This window comes from Heptranchias perlo, chromosome 38 (assembly GCF_035084215.1).
Source record: "Heptranchias perlo isolate sHepPer1 chromosome 38, sHepPer1.hap1, whole genome shotgun sequence".
Taxonomy (NCBI): domain Eukaryota; kingdom Metazoa; phylum Chordata; class Chondrichthyes; order Hexanchiformes; family Hexanchidae; genus Heptranchias; species Heptranchias perlo.
The window spans coordinates 6,354,515-6,379,274 of NC_090362.1; the positions used below are offsets into that span (position 1 = coordinate 6,354,515).

Here is a 24,760-nt window from a genome sequence, read left to right on the forward strand (position 1 = left end):
CTCAACTCCGCTTCCGCTTTTGTACTGATACCTGGGGCTCTTCCCCTGGTGCTCAACGCCACTTCTCTCAACTCCGCTTCCGCTTTTGTACTGATACCTCGGGCTCTTCCCCTGATGCTCAACGCCACTTCTCTCAACTCCGCTTCCGCTTTTGTACTGATACCTGGGGCTCTTCCCTTGATGCTCAACGCCACTTCTCTCAACTCCGCTTCCGCTTTTGTACTGATACCTGGGGCTCTTCCCCTGGCGCTCAGCGCCACTTCTCTCAACTCCGCTACCGCTTTTGTACTGATACCTGGGGCTCTTCCCCTGGTGCTCAGCACCACTTCTATTGACTAAATTATCTGTTTATTTATAGGTAGTTACTTCTTAGTCTGTTTTTTTTTGCTTCTTTATTTAAAATTGAGCATCTTCTTCTCCCTCTACACCTAATTCCCAATCTCTCCAAATTCTTAAATTCCCACTCGGTTCATGATCCACTCTGTTCACAATGCTCGCTCTGTGCTTCTGTCCATCAGAGACATGGAGGAAGCCAGTGAACATCTTAGAAACAAAGGGTCTGATTTCTTTCTCCAGGCATGCGACAAATGCAGCATGCCAGAGGTGCACTACACCTGTGAGGGGAGGGGTGCCCATAGTTTGCATGGCCTGGGCACCTGCCTGGTGCAAGCTCGCCCCAGTAGTTTTTGTACTTGAATTGGGGGGAGGGGGGAAAACTGGATCTAAGAACTGGATGTTTCCAAGGTGCAACAAAGAGGATTGCATGAGTGAGATCTTATTTGCTGGGATATCTGAGACATGGAAGGAAAATGGGAATCTAAGAGATATGAGAGAGAGAAAGATGGGCACACACTGGGGAGCGGGGAGATACACAAGGGGATGGAAATTGATTGGGGAGAGGGGGATTGTTGATTTAGATATGAAGAAAAATACTGCCATCTGGACTGATTTGGATAAGAAGTTCTATTGTAGTTTAACTGGGTCTGCTGTTTTTAAAAGAACTGGCAGTTTCCATTGTTTTTATCTCAGAAGTTAATTACTGAGAACAGAGTAATGTGTGTGGTCTATGGCATTGCGGGCATTATAGAAACTACAGTAATAAAATGTAATGTTTTAATTTCAATCCCCCTGCCATGAAACCAGCAGTAAAGTGTAACTTTTTAATCTATCTATTTTGATTGCCAAGTTGTTGACATTATTATGGTGCTGATTTGTTATAATAATTATTTAAACAATTAAATTCCTGTGTAATTTTGTAATTCACAGTAGTTATCTTTCTGTGCACAGCCTGAGCTACCTATACCTCTGACTGGGATCCACTAGGCTTAAAAGAAGTGAGCTGGCAAGAAGCTAAAATAAAAATCATTTTCACTGCTGGAGAAAAGCTGAGATAACTTAAAAGTAATTCTTACAAGCCTCAACTTCCCAGTAATGCAGTAAACTAACTCCTTTGGAATGAACATCTGTGCTCCTAAGTTAGAATAATAACATACCAAATTAGTAAAGTATAAAGTTAGTGCTGCAGTCACCCATAGATGCTGACAATTTGCATGTTTCAAAGAAATCTCAAACTACAGCAGTTTATGTGAAACAGCTCTCCCAAGAGTCATCTAGACTTCAAATGTTTTTTTTTGTAAAATGGTGTACAGCATCATCTTTTTGTAAATTATTGTATGAGTACCGCTGTCTTGATGTGGCTCTAAACACAATTTACAAAATGCAGATACTCTCCATGATTTCACCTTCAGTGTTTGCTGTAGCAATGTTGGTTAATGCTGGCTAAAAATGAACAGTTTTGCTGATTGTTAGTAAGTTGAGGATCATGATTTAAAAATAAAGTCCTTCTGGTTTGACTCAGCTGTTTTCCAGTGATAGAAATGCTTTTTATTCCAGCTTCTTGCATGGTTGCATCTTCTAAGCCAAGTGAGTCAGAATCTGAGGTAACAATGTCAAGAAATAAGCCTGCAACAGTGAAATTACCGTCTCTTCAAAACAAATGACAGTTGTGCAGTTTTAAATGTGAACTTGAGGAGTGGCATATTAGAAAGTCATTGTATGGTGCTATATAATTGTCTGATGTAGATATGATCTCCTCACTCAAGTTCTAGAGCTCGGCAATGCGAAGATTGAGGTGGTGGGATGGGACAGGTAATGTCGAGGCTAAGCAAATACATCTCTACTGTCTGTGGTGTGGCTGTGTCCTAGGAGGAGCCACCCATCTTGTCAGACTTACTCACCCATTGCTATTCCCCTACCAATTTACTGCCCTGCCTTTGCTCCAGGCATGAGACCCTCCTGGACCATCCATGGCTTCCCTCTGCTCTAAGCTGGCTATTCTCCACCACTCTAACCATGGCTTCTCCTGGAACATATCCCACTCACCTTTGTCTTCCTGTTCTCACTTAGTCTCATTTTTCACGTACACTCCTTTAATCACATCCACAGTCAACCTCAACATTACATTTCCGAGATCTCGATCACCAATAAGACTATCTCCAATCATTTCCTCATCTACATCACCAAGGTAACTATACCCACTTCCAATCCCTGTACCATCAGCTTCAGCCTCTGGGAAAAACTATCCCCAGATCCCTCACTGGCGCACCGTCTCTGTATATGTGCCATAGAAAGTCTAGATACGTGGCTAATGCAGTTCATTGTAGGGGAAAGAGAAGTAATAGATTTTGAAAGTAAGAATAGGGAAGGAAATACAATGGTAGGATTTTACTTAGAGTAGAACAGCAGAGGGATTTTGATCTGTATATACATGGGCAGCAGCGCAAGTTGATCAGACCATAAAAATGGCAAATGGAATGCTTGGTTTGTATCTAGAGGCACACAATACAATAGCAAGGAGGTAATGCTGAACTTGTACAAGACCGTAGGTAGTTGGAGTATTGTGCACAGCTTTGGGCAACCCATTATAGGAAAGATATTAAATAATTGAAAGAGTGCAATATAGATTCACTGGGATGCTTCCTGAAATAAGGGATTACAGTTATAAAGAGAGACTTGAGAAATTAGGGCTTTTTTCATTGGAGTTGAGCAGGTTCAGGGCTGACCTGGTAGAGGTTTTAAGGTTAGAGGGTGATAGAATATGGAATTCTCTGCGACAAACTGTTGTAGAAGTGGAATTATAAAAGGAAATATTATAGTTGCCTGAAAAAGAGCAATATTAAATGTTATGGGTATCGGGATTAAGCAGGAGAATGGGATTAGACTAGGTGGCTCATTTGGAGAAAACTTGTATGAACTTGTTAGGCCAAATGGCCTGTTTCTGTGCTGTACCGTTCTATGATTCTAAATCCCAACACGCTATCCACTGATCTACATCAACATGATGACACTCCCTGTGGCGACGTGCTCAACAGTTGCTTGCCCTCGGCTTCTAGAGCTCTCATCCCTCCAGATCCCTCATGGATTCCTACCTCTGCCATTTCTCTGATACAGATGCCACCGTTGCAACCTCAAATCTTATGGCTGCAGGTTGGCTGCACCTAGTACACCACTAGTTTGGCTGACGGTTACCAGATCTGACATGGTCGACAACCCCAAGACCAAGCTTAAGCATTCCAAATGTTATTGCCTTTCTGCCTGTGACCAAAATCTCCAGAATCGTTCTAGAGGGCAGAGATGACTTCAAACTCTTCTTTACCACAAACACCTCCTTCAGCCTCATTCACTTACCACTTCATCCTCATGTCCAATACAAAGTAAGAGGAGTTCATGGCTTTTTTTATATCTATTTCTCCTCTGCTTATTTTCAGTCCCACTGCCTCCTCCTCCATGTCTTGTCTCCAACTCCTCCACCCTCCAAGCTATCATACCAGAACTTGCAGCATTTTTTCCTCACCTCCCCCCCAGCCCTGACTTGACTCGTTTCCTCTGTGATCCGTAAGTTGAACGCTTGACTCCCTCTGTTTCTGACCATCTAGTCAACTTTCCTTTGCCTAATGCTTGCTGACATTGTCAACCTCACACCCCTTTTTAAATTGCTGACATCAGCCCCATCCACCTTTAAAAAGCCAACCCTCCATGCCTCTATCCTTTTTAGTTACCTACGCCTTTCTATCTTTTTTGTCTAATGTCCTCAAGTGTATCATTAGCACTTAACTGCACATAAAACTGCGGCCACCTCTCCAACCACTCCATGTTTCAATCTCTTCAGTCCTGGTCTGACTTTTCAACTCCTACTGTGCTGTCCAACCAGATGTCTGGCATGATTGTTCAAATCCCTTCAACTATCCCACGCACAATATGAAGGGGCCGCCTCCCATAATAGTCACGAATGTTATCCCAAGTGACCATGATCATGAAGTTTTGTTGGTCCATGATATCTCTCTCCATGGCTTTCGACATGACTGATCAGTTCATCTCCGTCCACTGTCACCTCTGTGGTCCAACTCCATGGCATTGCCCTGGCTATCTGTACATAAGGATAACAACTTACATTTATATTGCACTCTCAATATCAGAAAGACATCCCAAATAACTTTACAAATCAGGGAATGAAATGGACATTGAGAAGGAAAGAAAAGAAGTAGAATGTAATTAAAGGAGCGGGCTGAAAGAGCAATCGGAAATAAAAGTCTTTAGTAGTATTCTTTTAAAACAGGGAGGGAAGAAGTTTGGCGATAGGCACATGTTGAAGTGAAAAGAATGGGTAACGAGGAATATAGCAGTGTCGGTGATGTGAAAGGTATGAGGAGAGACATAAGGCTCTCTGAGGTCACTGAGGTAGGGTGAAACAAGGAACTGAAAGATAGGGATCTTAAAATTGATTCCTGGGCACTTTAATAACGTGGATCATGTTCTTCCCTCCATCGTATTTTCTCCTGACCAACATTTATTCCTCAACCAACACCACCAAAAACACAGATTAACTGGTCATTCATCTTATCGCCGTTTGTAGGATGTTGTGTGCAAAGTGAATGCTGTATTTTCCTACATAATAAATTATTACACTTGAAAAGTAATTCACTGGTTGTGAAGCACTTTGCAACATCCTGACAATATCTTTCTCTTTTTCTATTCTTTCACTGAAAATACATTTGGCTCTGAAATCTCTCCTTATATTTAGATCTTTTAATCCCGGAATCAACCTTGTCACTTTTCTGAACTCTCTCCAACTCATCAATGTCTTATTGAAGGGAGCACACAATAGAGTAAATTTGCATTTCAAGCACTCCCACGTGAGGAGCTGTGTTTGAAGGGAAAACAGATTGGAGCTACAGTACTGTAGTGCTGATTCTCCCATTCGTGGTATCTTCGAGTTTTTTTTTATTCGTTCATGGGATGTGGGCGTCGCTGGCGAGGCCGGCATTTATTACCCATCCCTAATTGCCCTTGAGTGTGTCTCTGCTGAGAGTGTGGAATCGGTGAATTTATCCTATTATTCCAAAAGTAGTCTTGCCATTTTTGGAATAACTCCTTTAAAAGTTAGAATCAAATGCTGTCGTGCTATATCCCAGTGTTTCATTGGCCTCGTTGATAACAGTTTCATTTTTCAGTGGATGGTCAACAAACACATCCAAATTCTACCTACCGTTCCAGCCTTTCATTGTGTACACATTTTAATGACTACCGTAACACTTGGCAGTCATTAAAATTCCTCTGCCATTTCCTAGTTCATCAATCCACTTGCTCCGATCTCTTTGAAATCTATTTATCTGCCTTATATTTCTCAGGTGGTCACAGAGCTTAATATTCTCAGAAAATGTTGTAAAATTGCAATAGTGTTCTCTTCTAAATTATACAAATAATATAAACAGCAAAGGAGGCACAGCTTGTCATTCCCTCCCAGATGGAGCTTTTTCTGTTTATCACTTTTTGCTTCCCCTTGCCTTTTAAGTGGCTTTCAATTTTAATGAGAATATTTGTACTAGTTCATGTTAAATACTCAAATTTAGTAACATTAAAGATTCAATAATTCATCTTGAAGCTAGTAAAACCTGTCTTCCAGCTAGAGAACTTTTAAAAAAAAAACTTATAAGGTCATCTCACACAGGCTGTAGGAGTTGGGAGGAAATGCAGTAAACATAAAGACAAGATTCTCTGCCAGGGAATCCTAAGAAGACACAGAACTTGGTGCCCTCTGCTGGGAGGTTAAGTACAAGGCTTCACAGCTGGATTCTTTCTTTTCAAGTTCTATTCTTAGTAAATAGCATAACAGTTGAAGGCGGACTGGGTGTTTTAGTAGGTTACAACATTTTTCTTTCAACTCTGAAATATAGGTTTGAATTGTGACTGGATGGATGGAAGAAAAATTTGCTTTAGCTGAGTCCATAAGGGCTTAAATCAAAATCACTGCTGCTTTCATTTTAATTGTAAACAATTTTACAACACCAAGTTATAGTCCAGCAATTTTATTTTAAATTCACAAGCTTTCGGAGGCTACCTCCTTCCTCAGGTGAACGATTCATTTTAATTCCCAGTGCATATGAATTCACAGCACAAAATTGTCACCTGATGCTGTAGCATATTCTAATTGGCTAATTTTACTTAGGGAGGTGATAAAGGTAGGTAGTTTGTGTACTTCAAGAGTGAGATTTTGACATTACAACAGAAAGACAGTGCTAGCAGGGGAATTCTCCCTGGTGTCCTGGCCAATATTTACCCCTCAACCAACATCACTAAAACAAATTATCTGGTCATTATCTTATTGCTGTTTGTGGGACTTTGCTATGCGCAAATTGGCTGCCGCGTTTCCCTTCATTACAGCAGTGACTACACTTCAAAACTACTAAATTGGCTGTAAAGAGCTTTGGGACGTTCTAGTTCGTGAAAGGCGATATATACGTGCAAGTTCTTTCTTTTTCTTTCTCTTCGTTAATTTTAGTTAAAAAGTAGATGTGTTGAAAGGAAGCGTCATGTTTTGTGATGATCTGACCATTCATACCCATCCATAAAAGAGTTAAAAGCCAAGAAGGCTAGTTAAATGCTGTTCATTATGAACACATACTGCCCCACTTAGCAGGTGTATAGCACAGTGTCAGCTACCTGGGTAAAGTAGGGGGGAAGTGCATGAAGAGGCTGAAACTCATCAGGGCGGTTGTGTCTAAGGTGCGGTACCTAGCCCATGAGGATCTGCATGAACTGTTAGCCTGCATTGCACTACCAGTGAAGTCCTCCACTGCCCTCAGCTTTGGTGCTATTGGAACCTTGGGGTGCTCTCAGGTCTTATCGCAGGAGCTAGTTGAATATTTTTCATCTCACACTTGCAATATAATGCTAAATATTGCAGAACACAATACTTGTGTAATAGTAACTTTTTTTCCTACTGTCAAAGCAAAGATTGTATTAGTCATAATGCATGTCACAGCTCAGACAGCAATGGATTTTCTATTACTTTGAAATACTCTATTAGTAAACTTGATATATGTATTTGGCAATGGGAATTTTTAACTTGGCTTACATGATATAAACAATGAATTGTTCTGTACGCTTTGACAGATCTCACCAGCAGCATAATAAATTCTATAGCATCAATACCTTTCCTGTACCTCATACAAACAGCTTCACATTGGATGGGGATGAGGGGGGAAGCGGGGAGAGGGGACTGTGGCTGGCACAGCTGATTAAATATTGGCCTTTTATCTCTAGGACCTGGATTCAAATTTAACCCAGATTGATGGGATGAAAACTCCTATGTCTTCTGGCCATAAGGGTGCTATGTGAAATGAGTTTGGGCAATCTTAATCCAGTTCCTAATGGGCATGGACCTAGAAAACAAAATGGCTCCTAATTTGGCAGAAATTGGCAATTACACCCAGAGGCCACTGGATGACTGATACGGGAAATGGAACAAAATGCTGCAGGAATCACTCGTGCTATTCTAGATTAGGCTGAGGCGCATTGTTAGGCGATTAGAGGGAGTTTTCCTTTGCCTCTAGCTGTGCTATATCTGATTAGGGAGGGCTTGAAACTGAAACTCGGTGCCAAATATGGAAGGTGTCCTATTACCAAGTGCTAACATTCCTCACCCTTGATGAGTTCAAAAAAATAAGAAAAAAACACTTCACATTTTGTAGAATTGGTGGAGAATACAAAATAATGTTGATTAAAAGTCTTGACACATTGGGCTCGATTTTTGGATGTCCGAGCCGGCGGGTTTGGGGGGGGGGGGGCTCCGAAAATTGGGGATTCCTGGGGCGGGTCCAGAGCCCGGCTCGAACCCACCCACTTCTGGGTTCCCCAGTGACGCGCTTAGATACACGCGCAGCCCCCGCATGCGGGACTCCTGCCGGCAATTAAAGCCGGCGGGATCCCACTTAATCCAATTAAGTAGATAGCTCAGGTCGTTTGCAGACCTGATTTGTAGGGGAGACCCTCACTCATTGCAGGAGGCCACTCCGTCACTTTGGACAAAGTTTGGCCTCCACCCTTCTCCTAACAATAAAATTCACAAACTTGCACACTTACCCCGGTGTGCAGACGCATTTACCTACCTTGCGGACCCCCTCAAACGTACATCTTCCGGATGCGGGCTGCCATAGCTGCAGTCATGACCTCCTCGGAGGATGGACAGCATCACCAGCCTCGCCGTCCACCTCTGGCACGTGGAGCTCCACAACACAGTGCTGTGACACATCCACCTGCACAGCAGGAGGGAGGGCAACCGCAGAGAGAGATGCGTCGCAGAAGGCACTACCCTCGCCACAGGGTCTACAGACCGAGGCTCACTTCTTGGACCTCTCTGAGCAGCAGTGCACCCGGAGGCTCAGAGTCAATCGACATGTAGTCGTGGACATCTGCAGCCTCCTTCATGCCGAGCTGCTCCCGGCTGGCCCGAGCACCATCTTCTTACCTGTCGCTGTCAAAGTCACCACTGCCCTCAACAACTGTCCTCTGCATCCTTCCAGGGTGCCACCGGGGACATCACCGACAGCTCTGCACAAAAGAGCCCTGGAAATACACCTACACCCACACTGCAGTGACACAATGGGTGGCATCAGGTGTGGGTCTTCATGGTGATCCTCAGGAAAGGGCATTATTACACAAACCAGACAAGATTCGCAAAGACGTGGCAGTAGTGGTGACAATATAATATGTAATGTGAGTTGATCAGAAATCAAATATAAGTAAAAACCATGACAAACCCTCAAACACCCTTGTGCATCCCCTTCATGCTCACGACACGTTTGCCTTACGCTTCCTACTACACATATGTGATACATGTCCTGTGGCTGCAGCACAGGTAGTGGCAGGCTGGGTGAGGCTGACCATGAAAGAGATGCATGAGAGGGTGAGTATGAGATAGAGCCATGAGATTGTATGAGGATTGGGTTGAGTGTTAGTGGTGGGATGAGTACTGGCGAGGTAAGTAAATGCAGGTAAGATGAGGATAAGCTTTGAGTGGGTGTGAGGAGCGATGTGATAGAGTAGTGTTGGCAATGCAGAAGGAGATGTGGGATTGGGGCGGTGATGTTGCAGACGGAGTGTAGGGGAATGAGTAAGTGTCCTCACTTTGGCTGACCTACTTAGGTCATTGAAGTGCTTCCTGCACTGTATGCAGATGCGTGATATGTTGGTGGTGCTGGTGACCTCTTCTGCCACCTCGAGCCAGGCCTTTGTGGTGGCAGAGGCAGGCCACTTCCTCCCGTCCACCGGGGAGAAGATCTCTGTCCTCCTCCTCACCCCATCCAGTAGGATCTGGAGTGAGGCATCATTAAACCTGGGAGCTGCTCCATGCTGTAATTTTGACTCCTTTCTGCAGCATCAGTCAGTTGAGGAATGCCCCTTTAAATAGGGCTTCTCCAGCTGACAGCCAATGATGCAGCTGCGCAGTCTGCCCACTGCGCAGCTCTCCGGCGCGAAATCCGGAAGCCAAGGTAAGTGCCTTCAATTAGGCTGCGATCGCGTGTGGAGCACCCCGAATTCACTGGGCGCATTACCCACGCGCCCAGTCGACCCCCCGCTGCCAACCCGCCTCCCTCCTAAAATCGAGCTCATTGAAGCAGGTAACTTATTGTAAAGCCAAGACAGTTAAATAGAACAAACACATTTCAGCGCACACATCAACTAATTCATTATCATTGTTAGCCCAATTACTGTTATCCAACCTCCTTTATTTTGTCAGAAACAATATGGATCTTTGTCAAAAGGCTGGAACATTTAGTTCCTGTTATGCTAATTCCTCCAAAATCAGCTCATAAATAATCTTGAAAACTATTAAGGTAAAGGATGGCTAAACCCAAATAAGTAAATCTGGGATAAGCTGAAGGTTCTTGTACCAAATTGTACAATATTGTTTTCATTTGAGTTCAATTTAGCAAAGCTATTGATATCAACAATTATAGGGAGATCAACTAGATTTATAATTGACATTAGCCTTTCTGTATTCTGGTGCATATGTTCCCAGAAAATGTAATTACATAGGTTCTTGTGGTTGACAGAAAAATACAATAATATTTTTCCATTTTAACTTGTCTGCTTCATTTCAATGTGCTTTTCACCTTTCCTTTTTTTAAATCTTCCTGGGCCACACTCTACTTCTCCACAGTCAGGGGCAGGTAAACAAATAGCTCACAGGTTTTGATTCCATCATCCTGTGCACCCAACATGAGCCGCTGGTCAGAGAATTGAGACAACAATGTTGTTACCTTTGGCTTGAAATTCCGCTTGGAATTGGAGTAAAAATCCCTTAATCATGGGAGGCATAATCTGGTTATGCTGGGTCCCTACCTTTTAGGATTTTCCACAGATTTAGGGGTGGGTCCATAATATGGTCCTCTATAAATGGACAGGTGTATTATGATGCCATGCAAATGAAGAAAATAAGTCATTCCCTCATTAGCATGGTGTCATAATACACCCATGTGTCATTGACATCCAGCATTGTTAAGGGCATTGGGGGGGGGGGAGCATTTAAAACTTTAAAGGCTGGTTTCCCTACTCTGCTGTCAGTTACAGTTTGAAAACTAGCCTATTTGAAACTGATCAAGCTGCACAGCTGGCACATTTAAGCAGTGACAAGGTGACACAGCATCCACTCCCTGCTTGAGGGCACCACATTTGCACTGTAAATGGCATGGTGTCCACCCGAATACATAAATACCTCTGACCTCAGAAAGTGGACATTTCAACAATCATAGATAAATGGACATTATAGTCATGGAAAAGTGTTCAGCAAACCTTTTGAAGAGGGGGGCAAGGGAGAAAAGCCCTTGATATACAGATGAAAGGATGATGTGTTTTTATGTGAATTATGTCATCGTGCTGTGTGTTTGTAAAGAAATTAAAAATGTTTCCAAATGCATTTCCATGAGGTGTAGGGGGGGGAGCTCAGCCATCGAGGGTCACCGGAGTGGGTGGGGAGTTGGGGGTCAGTCATGGAGGGGTCATCGCGGGGGCCGGGGGTCAGTGTGATAGGGGTTTGGGGGGGCTCGATCGTGTTCGTAGGGTCGCTGCAGGTAGGCTTGTTGAGCCTGGGAGAAGCACTCCTGCTCCTCCGAGCCCACAAGCTGTGCTATAAAGCCACTTACCTGCAGTTTCGCGTCTTCTCGCCGCCTCTTGCGTGGCGTGAAGTATAAGGCCTGGGAACCCCGGCCCCCAGGGGTTAAGAACAAAAACCTGTCAAAATGGAGGCCAGCAGCCTCCTGAAAGCTTTCACTGACCGACCCGCCTCCTAAGAGCAGGTTGGTCACCCGCCCCTCATCCCGCCTCTATGAAAACCGGAAGTGAGCAGGTTTTAGATTTTTAAAATTTTTACTGCCCTCCGCCCCCAACCCACCTGTTTTTCCCATTTAAAATCCTGCCCCTGATGCTAGAAAATTCACACGAAAATTGGTCGATCATGAGAGTGATATGACTGTCAATTTTCAATCATCTAGGCCACAAATGGCTGAAAAAAAATGTTTTTGGAGCCATTTTTCAGCCAGTCAGATACCAATGTGTACTCAACCTCCAAAATGGGATACTTGAGCATCAGTGCATAAGGTGAAAACTTCAAAAGAAAACAAATCTACAGCCCAGGGAGACTAAAATTCCCTGGAGCTGCTTGCAGTCTAAGGGTTAATATTAACATACATTAACAGCAGAACAAACTTTTTCTGAATCTGAAAACATTTGCTAATTAATACCTGGCCAGTTATAACAACACAGGCATTTTCATGAAAATTGCTTAAGACAAAAAAAATACAGACATATTATTATGTTAACTCCAGAAAATCTACACATTTTATAACAATAAAACCAGACAGCATGCTGGCTTGCATGTGTAATAGAAATTATATCCAGCAAGTGTTTTCTATCAACCACTTTAATTTTTTATGTATTGAGATTTAGCAAATGATAATGTGTAAACAAAAAACAGCATTTGAAAAAATTAATTTTGGATGGGCTATGCATGTTATGAACTTTGCAAGTTTCATTGACCTTGTTGTGCTTCTCTAAGCATGAGCGTGAAAATTCAGCTAATGGAGCATCGTTTTGCATTCTTGAATATTTCTTAGATACATGCCATGTTACTTCATTCTCTTGGCATATTGTTTTTCCTGTAACCCCAGAATTATTATTTTATGGAATATATATCAATCTTTTGTAAATATTCTTTCTTAAATATTGGGAAGGCCGAAGCCATTGTCTTTGCTGCATTCTCCGTTCCCTAGCCACCGACTCCATCCCTCTCCCTGGCCACTGTCTGAGGCCGAACTAGATCATTCACAACCTTGGCATCCTATTTGACCCTGAGATAAGCTTCCAACCACATATCCGCTCCATCATCAAGACCGCCTACGTCCACCTCCGTAACATCGCCGTCTCCGCCCCTGCCTTAGCAAATCTGCTGCTGAAGCCCTCGTCCATATCTTTGTTACCTCCAGACTGGACAATTCCAATAGTCTTCTGGCTGGCCTCCTATTTTCCACCCTCCATAAACTTGAGCTCTTCCAAAACTCTGCTGCCCGTTTCCTAACTTGTACCAAGTACCATTCTCCCATCACCCCTATGCTTGCTAACCTACATTGCCTCCCAGTCCAAGAACGCCTCGATTTTAAAAATTGTCATCCTTGTTTTCAAATCCCTCCATGGCCTCGCCCCCCTCCCCCCCAATCTCTGTAAACTCCTCCAGCTCTACAACCCTCCAAGATCTCTGCGCTCCTCCAATTCTTGCCTCTTGCGCATCCCTGATTTTAATCGCTCCACCATTGGCAGCCTAGCCTTCAGCTGCTTAGGCCCTAACTTCTGGAATTCCCTCCCTAAACCTTTCTGTCTCTCTACCTCTCTCTCCTCCTTTAAAACACTCCTTAAAACCTACCTCTTTGACCAAGCATCTGTCCTAATATCTCCTTGTGTGGCTTGGTGTGAAATTTTGTTTGATAATGCTCCTGTGAAGCTCCTTGGGACGTTTACTACATTAAAGGCGCTATATAAATGCAAGTTGTTGTTGTTTCAAAAAGAGGGACAATGTATATCGTATCAAAGCTATTGCGGACACATAACATTGGTAATTTCTTGATCCAGTCTGTCTTTCCTGTTTGGAGGAATACAAATTGACTGGTGTTTGGGTGAATCTAGTGTTTACCAGTAACAGTGTTGTCAAGCAACACAGTTTTCTCCCACTTTGCCAACCTTTGTTTTAGAGCTATGCATTGTGTAAAGACCATTAACCAGAATCATAAAAGCATTAAAGTCACCATCTGTATCAGTCTCTCAGGTAAATTTAGAGATTCCATAAGACTTCAGGTCAAAATTGTCGCTTACGTAAAAAGAATCAGCACATAACCGTAAGTGTTTAAACTGTTAGCACTGTCTCTGACCTGCACTTTCTGCGAGAGAGGGATGAGTGAATTTACCCATTAATTGTGCACAAGCAATTTTGGGAAGTATTTTATACTTCGTGCCAGTAAATACTATTCTGGTAAGTGCAGAAAATTAAACTGTTATAAAGGTGCAGCTAAGTTGGTTAGGGAAAAACGTAAATAGCCAACATGATAGCTAGAGGTGAACAAATCCTAGTAGGTGTGAGATTCCCATTTTGGCTTGTGGAAAAAACACAAAGGTAACTTAAAGTAGCAAGCTCCTCCTGTGACATGGGCCATGGGGCCAAGTGCAATTAATATAATCTTTTAATCTTATTCATATCCTCTTTTTTGGTCTTTACTTTTTATTTTCACTTTTTATCTACCAGTTTTCTCCCCATGTCTCCTGAAGGTACTGGGATACAGTTCCATGGGTGGCAGCAGCCCCACAGAACCTCTCTTAAATCTTTTGGCCTGACAGTTCTGTCTCAAATTATATACACCAATATAGCTAGCCTCTAAATTGATATCTGTAGTCTGTGGAAATTTCCAATTTATGTTAATAGCTTAAAGGAAAATGCTGCATTGGGGGAAGAGGGAAGTACTTTCAATCGAAACTGCTCCCCATGTTCGCCAGTACACATGTTGTATCCTTCTGATTTTTTAATTTAAAAAATACATGGTTTTATTCACCCTTTCTGACCAGAGTAAAACAGCTTCTATTATTTTGAGCATCTGTAGACATTCTTCTTAGTCCTTGATGCTAATCTCAGCTCTCCAGTGCAAAAGTTCAGAAAACAGCCAGGACTTGAGCCCTGGCTGGTTCTGATCATCTTAAGGAAAATTAAACCACGTTGGAATTTTGTGGTATAACACTAAATTCAAAAAGCTCGTGTCAAAGAGTCACTGTGTAAAATCTTGCATGTTTTGTCATTTTTACTCCTAATCCTTCTCTATTTTAACCACATCACAACTTGACATTGCCAGAAGTTATGAAATGAGTGATGGCATTAAACTCTGAAAGAGAATAAAGCTAGTCCCCTTCAATGTACAGACACCAGTGCCCTATAATAATCATTTCATAATTTGCAGTACTAAATGAATGAGACTGTATCGTAAGACTACCTGAACATAGTCCCAAACAGCAGAAACTGTATAAAATTACTATCATTAAAACAACATTATGTAAAATTTTATTTGCCTTAAGGCTGATTCCCAGTTCATTCTGTAAATAAACTCAGTGTTCACTGGACTTTAAAAACATTTCTATTTGAACCTTTTAGCTTTACGTTGCAAGTGTACACTGGATAAAGCAAATGAAAGGGATTATTTGCATTAATTAACTTATAACAAATATTTAAACAAAAATCTTTTGGCAAAAAGGCTAATTACTTGAAGAAATCTTACAGATTAAAAAAACCTGAAAATGAAATGTAACAGAAGAGCTATTAGTTTTTTTTATATCTGTCATTACTCTATTTCTCTGTCAGTATTACAAATGATCTTGTTGAGTTTTATGGGTATGAGGTAAATTCATAGCACTGTCTTAGAGTAAATTTTCTTAAATGCCTGCTTTACTTACCATTTATTCTAACCTATATTTTTCTATGAGGGCGTCATCAAAAATTTGTTGAGTTTTTTTAATCTGCTCAACTACAGTACATTGTTATCAATTTCCCTTTTTTAAAAAATTGTATTAGAAAAGATGACTAAATAGTTCAATGGGCTATCGTGCTTTCCTTTCACTTTCTCGAACAGTGCTGAATCCAACTCAGTTTGGTGAAATGAAAGACTTCTCTCTCTCTCTCTCTCTCTCTGTTGTAATTGCCCCATGTGAAATGAGTTTGGGATTTTCAACTTATTTTTAGGCGGCAATAGGTTCACAATACAAAAGTCCCTAACAGATTAGTAAAATTTGGAAGTATCATCTAGTGAAACTAGAAGGATGGCTGGTGTAGGAAACGGAAGTGTCACAGTAGTACGGGAGAGGGAGGGGACTGTTGTGATTTTGGAGTTGAGGTATGTTAGGCAGAATAATAGGAGCTTGATTCAACATTTGGACCTGTCATTTTGTCTTCGAAGGTAACATAATAACGCTGTAAATGTACGTGATGTTATATTGTCTTATGTACCCTTTCAAAATACTTCTGATGTTGCTTGTTAAGAAAATATTAAAAAAAATTCTTATTTTCCCACAGCTGAATTTTATGCACTTTGCAGCAATGGAATTGGTATGACAAGTAATGGAAGAGGTAATAGTTCAATGAAATAACTCCTACTAAGTTTCATAATATATTCTATAGTATGCTGTTCCCTGTAACCTAGACTAAAACAAAACTTGATATCGCTACAATCTAATTACATGGCTCTGAAGTACTTCAGTTCAAACCACTTTGTTGCAACAACTTACCTTCTATTGCAGAAATTAAATGCAGATGATAGAATAAAACAAGCATACCTTCCCCATCAATAAATAAAATTACACAGGCTGGACTGTTTCAGGACATAACACATCTTGGGTTTAAGATGATGTTGATAAACCACTTGACCTTCAGACTTGTGGTTATGATGTAATTTTAATTGTCAGTGTTACAACATTGTTACACACTCCAGCCTGTACGCTGTACATTAGAACAGACTCGAATGAAAAATGTTAGCAAATTTTTAAAAATTTAAAATTTCAGGAAGTTTTTGTGTTTAACAATTTTAACACCAGAATTTTTATATAAAAATGAGTATATTTTTGGTATTTGAACAATTTTAATTTTTGTGTTACATTTCATCTACTTTATTATCTTCTGACATATTCAGGTTAATTTATTCTACAAAAATAAAGAAAGCTCTGTTATGACGAATCCTTTGTTTTCACAGACATCAACGAGTGTGCATTGGATCCTGACATTTGTCCTAACGGAGTATGTGAGAATACTCGTGGCAGTTACCGATGTGTTTGCAATTCTGGTTATGAAGTTGATGTATTGGGGAAAAAATGTGTTGGTATGTATTTAAAAAATGAAAGCTAGAAATTCAGTCAGACTGTTCCAATTATAAAGTCATGATGTGGAGATGCCGGTGATGGACTGGGGTTGACAATTGTAAACAATTTTACAACACCAAGTTATAGTCCAGCAATTTTATTTTAAATTCACAAGCTTTCGGAGGCTTCCTCCTTCCTCAGGTGTTGTAAAATTGTTTACAATTATAAAGTCAGTTTATGTATTTATTGCTTATGATATTTTTTTACATTCATGAAACTCAGAGCTTTCATTTAGTAAGAGCTAAAATGAGCCATTTTCACACAATGTATTTCTATAACCAAACACTGTCATAAATATATACTTTACAATTTGGCATTTAAATATTAAATATTTTTCTCTCAATTATTTCAGAATTTTTTATTTCATGGGCCCCGGTTTTAACCCCCCACCCTCCACCTCCCCCCGCCCGCTGAGACAGGGCGAGTGTGCATTTAAAATCAGGGAAATCCACTTATCACCCCATTCCCATACTCCACTGACTCTTCATGATTTTAACAGAATTTATGGGCATGATTTTAGCAGGAGTGTGTCAGTGGGGGAGGGGGGATAAATTCCTGATGGGAAACCCAGAAGTATGGGTTTCCCGGACGTCCTTACGATTTTGACGTACGGATATGTTTGTTTTTGTACGTTTCCCGCCTGACAGGCCAGCCTGATTGAAAGGCTGGCCTCAGTCGGACGGGAGAAGAGGAAGGAAGAGGATGTGAACAGGTAAGTATTAGATTTGGGGGGGGGAGGGGCGGTGGTGGTCGGGGGTCATCAGGGGCTCAGTCGTCAGTGTCATTTATGGGGTCGGAGATCGTTGAGGGGAGGGTGGGGATCGGAGATCGTGGAGGTGGTCACTGCACGTAGTAGGCACGTTGAGCCTGGGGGGTGCACTCCTGCTCCTCCGGGCCCACAAGCAGTACTAGAAAGGCACTTAGCTGCAGTTTCTCACGTGGCATGAAGGAGAAGACCAGGGGTTAAAAACAAAAAAATCTGTCAAAGTGGAGGCCTGCAGCCTCCTTGAAAGCTTTTAATGACTGACCCGTCTCCTGTCCCTGTTAAAACCGGAAGAAGGTGGGTTGGGGGTGAATTTTAGAATCTTAAAATTTTTACTGCCCCCCCCCACCCGAACCCACCCGTTTTTCTCATTTAAAATCATGCCCATTGACTCTGTTCGAAATTGAATGTGTGGATGTTAGGAAAGGGCATCTCGGCGGTGATGGTCTGTGGTTGAATAGCTTGCCGACATACATTGTTTCGGCTCACAAGTTAAGAATTGCCTCTTGCATAATGTTCCAGAGAGCTGCTGATACCCTTGGAATTATACCCCAGTAAATAGTCTGCACCGTCAGGAGAATGAGGAACAAAATTGGGGGAAAAAAAGTCTATACTCTAGTCTTTCAAATGAGACCTTAAGGTGAAGCTCTGTTTGCCTGTTTAGGTGAACATAAAAAATCCCACGGCACTATTTAAAGAACATGGAATTCTCCCAGTATCGTGGCCAACATTCCTCCCTCAGCCAGCACTACCAAAACAAACAAATTAACTGGTCATTTATGTCATCTGTGGATTTTTCTGCCACATTTGACCACATTGCCAGTGTCGTCCAGTACATTAGCCACTAGTCCCATGTGGCTAATTGGGAATTGAGATGTGGCTAATTGCATTTGATTAGTAAATAAAGAATGAGAATAGACAGTTGTTGGCCATGTAATCTCAATACTTATATTCGCATGTGTACTTTAACGTTTTTGTACGTTTGTTAGTAAAATGGTAAGACAAAAAGCAAAGTGTGCAAGTGTTTTTTGATCGTTGTGAATGCTTTACTTCCTTGGTTACTGCATGGTGTTACATGTTTGTAAAGTAAATATATGCATGTGAAGTACATTTGCCTTTATTGTTTGAGTGTATGCAAGGAGTTTTCTACTAAAATGTGGCTAAAATGGTGTCGCTATAGCCGCACCTGTAGCTAATCAGCAACTTCTTTTGGACAACACTGGTCAACATAACAGTGAAGTGCTTTGAGACGTTTTAAGGACACGACATCAGATGTCCCAACTCCAAAAACAAATACCAATAAAACTGAAATATACAGTTAGTGTTTCTGCTCTCACTGAGATATACAGCAGTTGTGACTGTTCAATTCACAACTCGCACCATCAGTTTTGCAGGTAGTAAGTGTATAAAATTGTTTGTATGTATCAATACAATGCATTATCCCTATGCACACAATAAGCACGTTCAACTTTTCATCCATATCACATCATAAAATATCAATTTCAGTCTGTCAAAACTGACCATTTTATTCAAACACCACTCTCATTCAGAATATTGGGACCGCTCCTGCAGCCCTGGATTATATGTGTGCCAAAAGCCGGCCCTCCTTGTTTCTCATAAACCATGCGCCTCTTGTAGCCAAGAAGGTGGACCAGGTCATCTGCTCCCAGGGTTCTCTTAACTACTCACTAGGATTCTGAGCAATACTAGCTCTTGATGACTGCACCTAAAACCTTGTAGATAGGAAGTGCTTGCTGTCCACCCAACATCTAGTTGGAGTAGTGAGACTAAGATTGGAATCAAACCTGATTGAATTTTCATTTTATTATTGGAAACTTAGCAATTATTCTTTTGCTACACACTAAAGAATCTTTATGTTTAATTTTTTTTCAGATATCGATGAGTGTTTTATTAATAGACTGTTGTGTGACAATGGTCTTTGCAGAAACACACCTGGGAGTTATACTTGTTCCTGCCCAAAGGGATATGTGTTTAAACCTGAATCTGAAACATGTGAAGGTAAAAACTTCTGTCTTAACAAGTGTCCCTGCAGGGGCTTTTTAACTTCGTTGTGTTCATATCAACTCCAGAGATCAACACACATCAGGTTTACAGTGAATGCTTCATTGTGACGCCATGCTGCATAAATGCTGAGGATGCAAGCTAATGTATTTATAACTACCACGTAACTGATTTTTAACACTAATATAAGAGCAATGAATGTGCAAGCTCTGCTAGAATAGAGGATATGCCAGGTTCCCCATTTCAGGCACTAGACATTATTGGATGGTTTTGTAGTATGCAATACTGTTTCTTCATTTGAATTGCATCCTCAGATTACTAGACCCAAGGAGGAATTAGTGTCCAATTATCAATTAATTAAGTTACAAGATTTTAATTTACTTAATTAATTTTATGGAATTATATCTGAATTACTTCAATTCTTCTCTGTGTAAGTTTTTTTAAATCTTTGTTGCTCCCTATCCCCTCTTCAGTCAGAAGGTTGAAATGGATCAGTATGTAGAACATATTCACGGGCACCATCAGTCTCAGCTAGTTTGCTAAGAGTCTTGGGTGATACAAGAAATGATTCAGCCTCTGTCAGCTTTACCTCTGTCCTCCAGATAATTCAACAAGAACTGGAAAGTTCACCTTACAGATAGCCTGAGTGTGAGTTTTATTCCACACAGATTTACAACTGTTGTATTTCCGATGTTGGTGTAATTCACAGCAGAATGGTATTGGCAGATTCTAGACAGACTGAAATGGAAGTGTGCTATTTTCTACAGTGAACTTATTATAGCTTCAAGTGCAGATTTGGACGGCCATAGAAAACATGATACTTGTGGAAGCGGAAAATTGCATGCAGGTGAAATTTAGAAGGATGGGGAAATTAAAGGGGCATGGCACAATAGGGTGACAAAAATTCTTAAAGATTTTGGACATCTTGAAAAGATATTTCAATCCATTTGTAATCTTTGCCACAGCTGAAGGAGAAGTAAGTGGCAGACAGAAATGAAGGGAAAGGAAACCCAAGATGTCAGCACAAGTCTGCCGGCAAACGATGGTGCAGCCCAGCACCTGACACCCTGTTTGATGGCTACACTGACATGGAAATGGTAGTGCATGAAGTAGTTGCAAGGATAGTAGTCCCCTGAGGCAGTGCACAACGTGAGCCTCATAGATCAGCGTTGCAGATTGCCTGCAAAGCGATGAAGGTAGACTTAAGATACCATTGACCAGAAACTTAACTGGACCAGCCACATAAATACTGTGGCTACAAGAGCAGGTCAGAGGCTGGGTATTCTGCGGTGAGTGACTCACCTCCTGACTCCCCAAATCCTTTCCACCATCTAGGCACAGGTCAGGAGTGTGATAGAATATTCTCCACTTGCCTGGATGAGTGCAGCTCCAACAACACTCAAGAAGCTCGACACCATCCAGGATAAAGCAGCCCGCTTGATTGGCACCCCATCCACCACCTTAAACGTTCACTCCCTCCGCCACCGGTGCACCGTGGCTGGAGTGTGTACCATCTACAAGATGCACTGCAGCAACTCGCCAAGGCTTCTTCGACAGCACATCCCAAACCCACGAACCTCTATCACCTAGAAGGACAAGGGCAGCAGGCGCATGGGAACACCACCATCTGCACATTCCCCTCCATGTCACACACCATCCTGACTTGGAAATGTATCGCCGTTCCTACAGCACTGTGGGAGTACCTTCACCACACGGACTGCAGCAGTTCAAGAAGGCGGTTCACCACCTCCTTCTCAAGGGCAATTAGGGATGGGCAATAAATGCTGGCCTTGCCAGCGACACCCACATCCATGAATAAATTTTTAAAAAGTCTGCAGCTGATCAGTAATTTCACTGGAGATGCTAGTGCTTTGCTACAAGGTAGCTGCAGATGTCCTTGCAGCTGATGGTTCAGATCTGCCTCTCTTCTCAGTCCCTGAGAGCACAGTTCTCCATGGTCATTGGCAGATAGGCGTGTGCCGAAATAGTTGGTAGCATCTTCGCAGGTGCAACCAATCAGGTTACACTAGGGTTGATAACCTTGGCACCGCTTCTTTCATGCAATGAGGTACTCCCTGAGGAAGTAGTCAGGTATTCACAAATCTTAATGGTGCCTGTAGACCTGCCATCCCAGATTCCTTTGGGAGTAGAAGCCTGTACCTGCTCTAATCACCTGTCCCAGTAGGGTATGTTCATCTCTGAATGTAGGTGGCTGGGCACAGAGAAGCTCTCCTGACCTGTCTGGTACCTATTGATCCTCTTCACATTCAAGTATGTTAGATTGCAGGATTCCCATTGTTCCCAGCCGTGATGCTGAAAGTAAAAAATAAATTGTTTTTACCTGACCTTTCCATGACCTCCAGTATACTTATCGCCCCTAACATTTGTGATTTACGCTGGATATCCTGCACACCCAAATTAATATGTAAGTGAAGGACCTACCTTTTTGATCAGGCATTCCACTGCACTGGTTTCCCCTCACTCACTGAAAAATGAAATGATGCTCAAAGTGGATGAATTTCTGGCAGGATTGGGCATTTTTCAGAGTATGTAAAATACCATTTATTAAAATAAATTACAGGAGTATTTGCTGTGATGTAACTGCTGTTGCTTTACCTCAAAACAAACAAGGTAGAGAAAGTAAAGATGTTATATTACTGGAGTGAAGGACTCTATGTTATCCCACACTTTTTCATTTAGAAGTACTGTCACAGATATTTAAATGAGAGAGATAATGTCAGCCACCATCTCTAACACATTTTGGATTTATTATAGGTAGAATTTTTAAAATTACACATAGTTATTTTGTACTCCTCACTACCCAATCAGGATACAATTCTTGTATTTTTTAACTTTTAGCACTTCTTCAATTGTCAGCCAGATTTTCCCACTGCACACACTGTTGAAAGCACAGTAACCTGTTCTCAGATTCCACCAACATTACTCTGAGATTGGTCACTTAAAAGTGAACAAGAGCAGCCTAGGCAGTGACTCTGATTTTCTCCTCCTCCTTGTGGGCAAGGGCTTGGCATCTGTTAGGCTATACCAAAGTGAAATGGCTGACTCAGCGAATGTAGGGCTACAGACGCAAACCCACATCCTACAATTCTCTGCTGCTGTTCTATGGTACACCAACATGCCATGCTGGAGTTGTGGGATAATAACATGCTGCACCACCATGCCATGCCGGACTGTGGGATAGTAACTTGCCAATACCATGCCATTGCTGGACTGTAGGATAGTAACTTGCCAACACCATGCCTTGCTGGGCTGTGGGATAGTAACTTGCCACCACCATGCCTTGCTAGGCTGTGTGATAGTAATTTGCTGCACCTTCAGTACACATAGCTAAGAAAACCTGACTTTTTTTTAAAATCCTTTCTTGTATCTTTGATATGTGTATGATGGCCAGATTTAGATTTCAATATCACATAAGTGTGGCATCCACTTTTTCCTTCATAGTTGCAAACCTGTACTCATCAAACAGAGGAAAATAATTATAATATTACTGTCCTGCTGTTTCATTTCTCTGCACATAGTGGCTTAACCGGGTTTTTGTATTTCTTTTAGCTGTTTATATTCTACATGCTGTCACGTTATGGAGCAGTCCATCTGGTACATTCTTTTTCCAGCTGTGACTTATTTGAATAAGATTACACTCTATACCCCATGTTTAGGTTCCTCTAAACTGCATGCTTTCATTATTATAGTTCCCAGTGTAAAACACAAATACTGAAAATTGGCTCTGGTATGTTTTAATGATGTACAGTCATGTTTCAAGAATCCCTTTGCAGCAATAGCCTATTAAAATGTTTCAAAAAGTATAGTAAATCACATAAATTATGTAAAAGTTCAATATCATCTATGATCTAACTACGAAGTGAGGCAACACAGCTTCTGCTGTTATGAATTCATGATCTTCTGGCAATCTCATATATTTGAAAAAGGACAGTTTGAGTCAATGCCAGGTCAAGAGGCGATCATGTGAGTCACAAAATAAGGCTGGTAAATAGGCTGCCTTATATAGGAACATAGGAATAGGCCATTCAACTCTTTGAGCCTGATTGATACTTACCGCAACTCCATTTACCCGCCTTTGCACCATATCCTTTGATACCCTTAACGAACAAAAATCTATCAATTTTGGTCTTGAAAATTTAAATGGAACCAACATTCATAGCCTTTTGGAGGGAAGAGTTCTAGATATCCACTACCCTTTGTGTGAAAAAGTGCTTCCTGATTTCACTCCTAAGTGACCTAGCTCTAATTTAATGATTTTGCCCCCTTGTTCTGGATTCTCCCACCAGAAGAAATAGTTTATCTGTATCTATCCTATCAAATCCCTTTATCATTTGAAGGACCTTGATTAGATTGCCCCACAACCTTCTCAACTCAACGGAATACAAATCAAGTATATGCGATATGTTCTCATAATTTATCTCTTTAAGCCCTGGTATCATTCTGGTGAAGCTTTGCTGTATCCCTTCCAAAGCTAATATATTATTCCTGAGGTTCAGTGCCGAAAATTGAACGCGATACTCCAGGTGGAGTCTGACCAAGGCTCCATACAGCTGAAGCAACACTTCCTCACTTTTGTATTCCAATCTCCATGAGATAAAGGCCAACATTCCATTAGACATTTTGATTGTTTTTTGAACCTTTGCACTAGCTTTTAAGGATCTGTGCACATGGACACCCAAGTAAAGTCCTTTGCTCCTCCACAGCTCTTAGTCTCTCACCATTAAGAAAGCATTCCGATTTTTCTTTCTTGAATCCAAAATGCATGACCTCACACTTCCCCACATTGAACTCCATATGCCTACTCGCTTAATCAGTTTATGCCCCGTTGTAACTTTCTGTTCACATCTACACAACATACTGTGCCTCCTAACTTAGGGGTTGATATTAACCCCCCCTCAATGGACACGCTAGGGTCAGGAGGGAGATCAAAATTAAAATTGCGAAACACGACACCAACCCGCCATGAACATGCCGGTTGTTGTTTTTACAGTGGAAGGTTGAGTGCTGTGTCTGTATCCAGCTCTCGAGAGGTGGGACACTTCTTTAAAATATTTAAATCAGGCTCCCACAATGCATAAGGAAGATGGTAGTGGTTGTTGGAGGCCAATCATCTCAGCCCCAGGACATTACTGCAGGAGTTCCTCAAGGCAGTGTCCGAGGCCCAACCATCTTCAGCTG

General features: G+C 41.6%; 1 protein-coding gene across 3 annotated transcripts in view; it reads left to right on the forward strand.

Annotated features, from left to right (window-relative positions):
- Window positions 1-24,760, forward strand: part of LOC137304686 (fibrillin-1-like) — a 462,162-nt gene that overhangs the window by 254,985 nt on the left and 182,417 nt on the right. For 2 of the 3 annotated variants that reach the window (XR_010958610.1, XM_067973343.1), the window contains exons 17-19: window positions 15,938-15,991; window positions 16,611-16,736; window positions 19,433-19,558. Coding sequence is in view for 2 of the 3 variants with exons in the window: in XM_067973343.1 (XP_067829444.1) it covers window positions 15,938-15,991; window positions 16,611-16,736; window positions 19,433-19,558 (306 nt within the window). In the remaining variant the exon portion in view is untranslated. Of the gene's footprint in view, window positions 1-15,937; window positions 15,992-16,610; window positions 16,737-19,432; window positions 19,559-20,896; window positions 22,093-24,760 lie in introns of those variants that run through there. The other variant, XM_067973344.1, reaches the window with a different exon arrangement.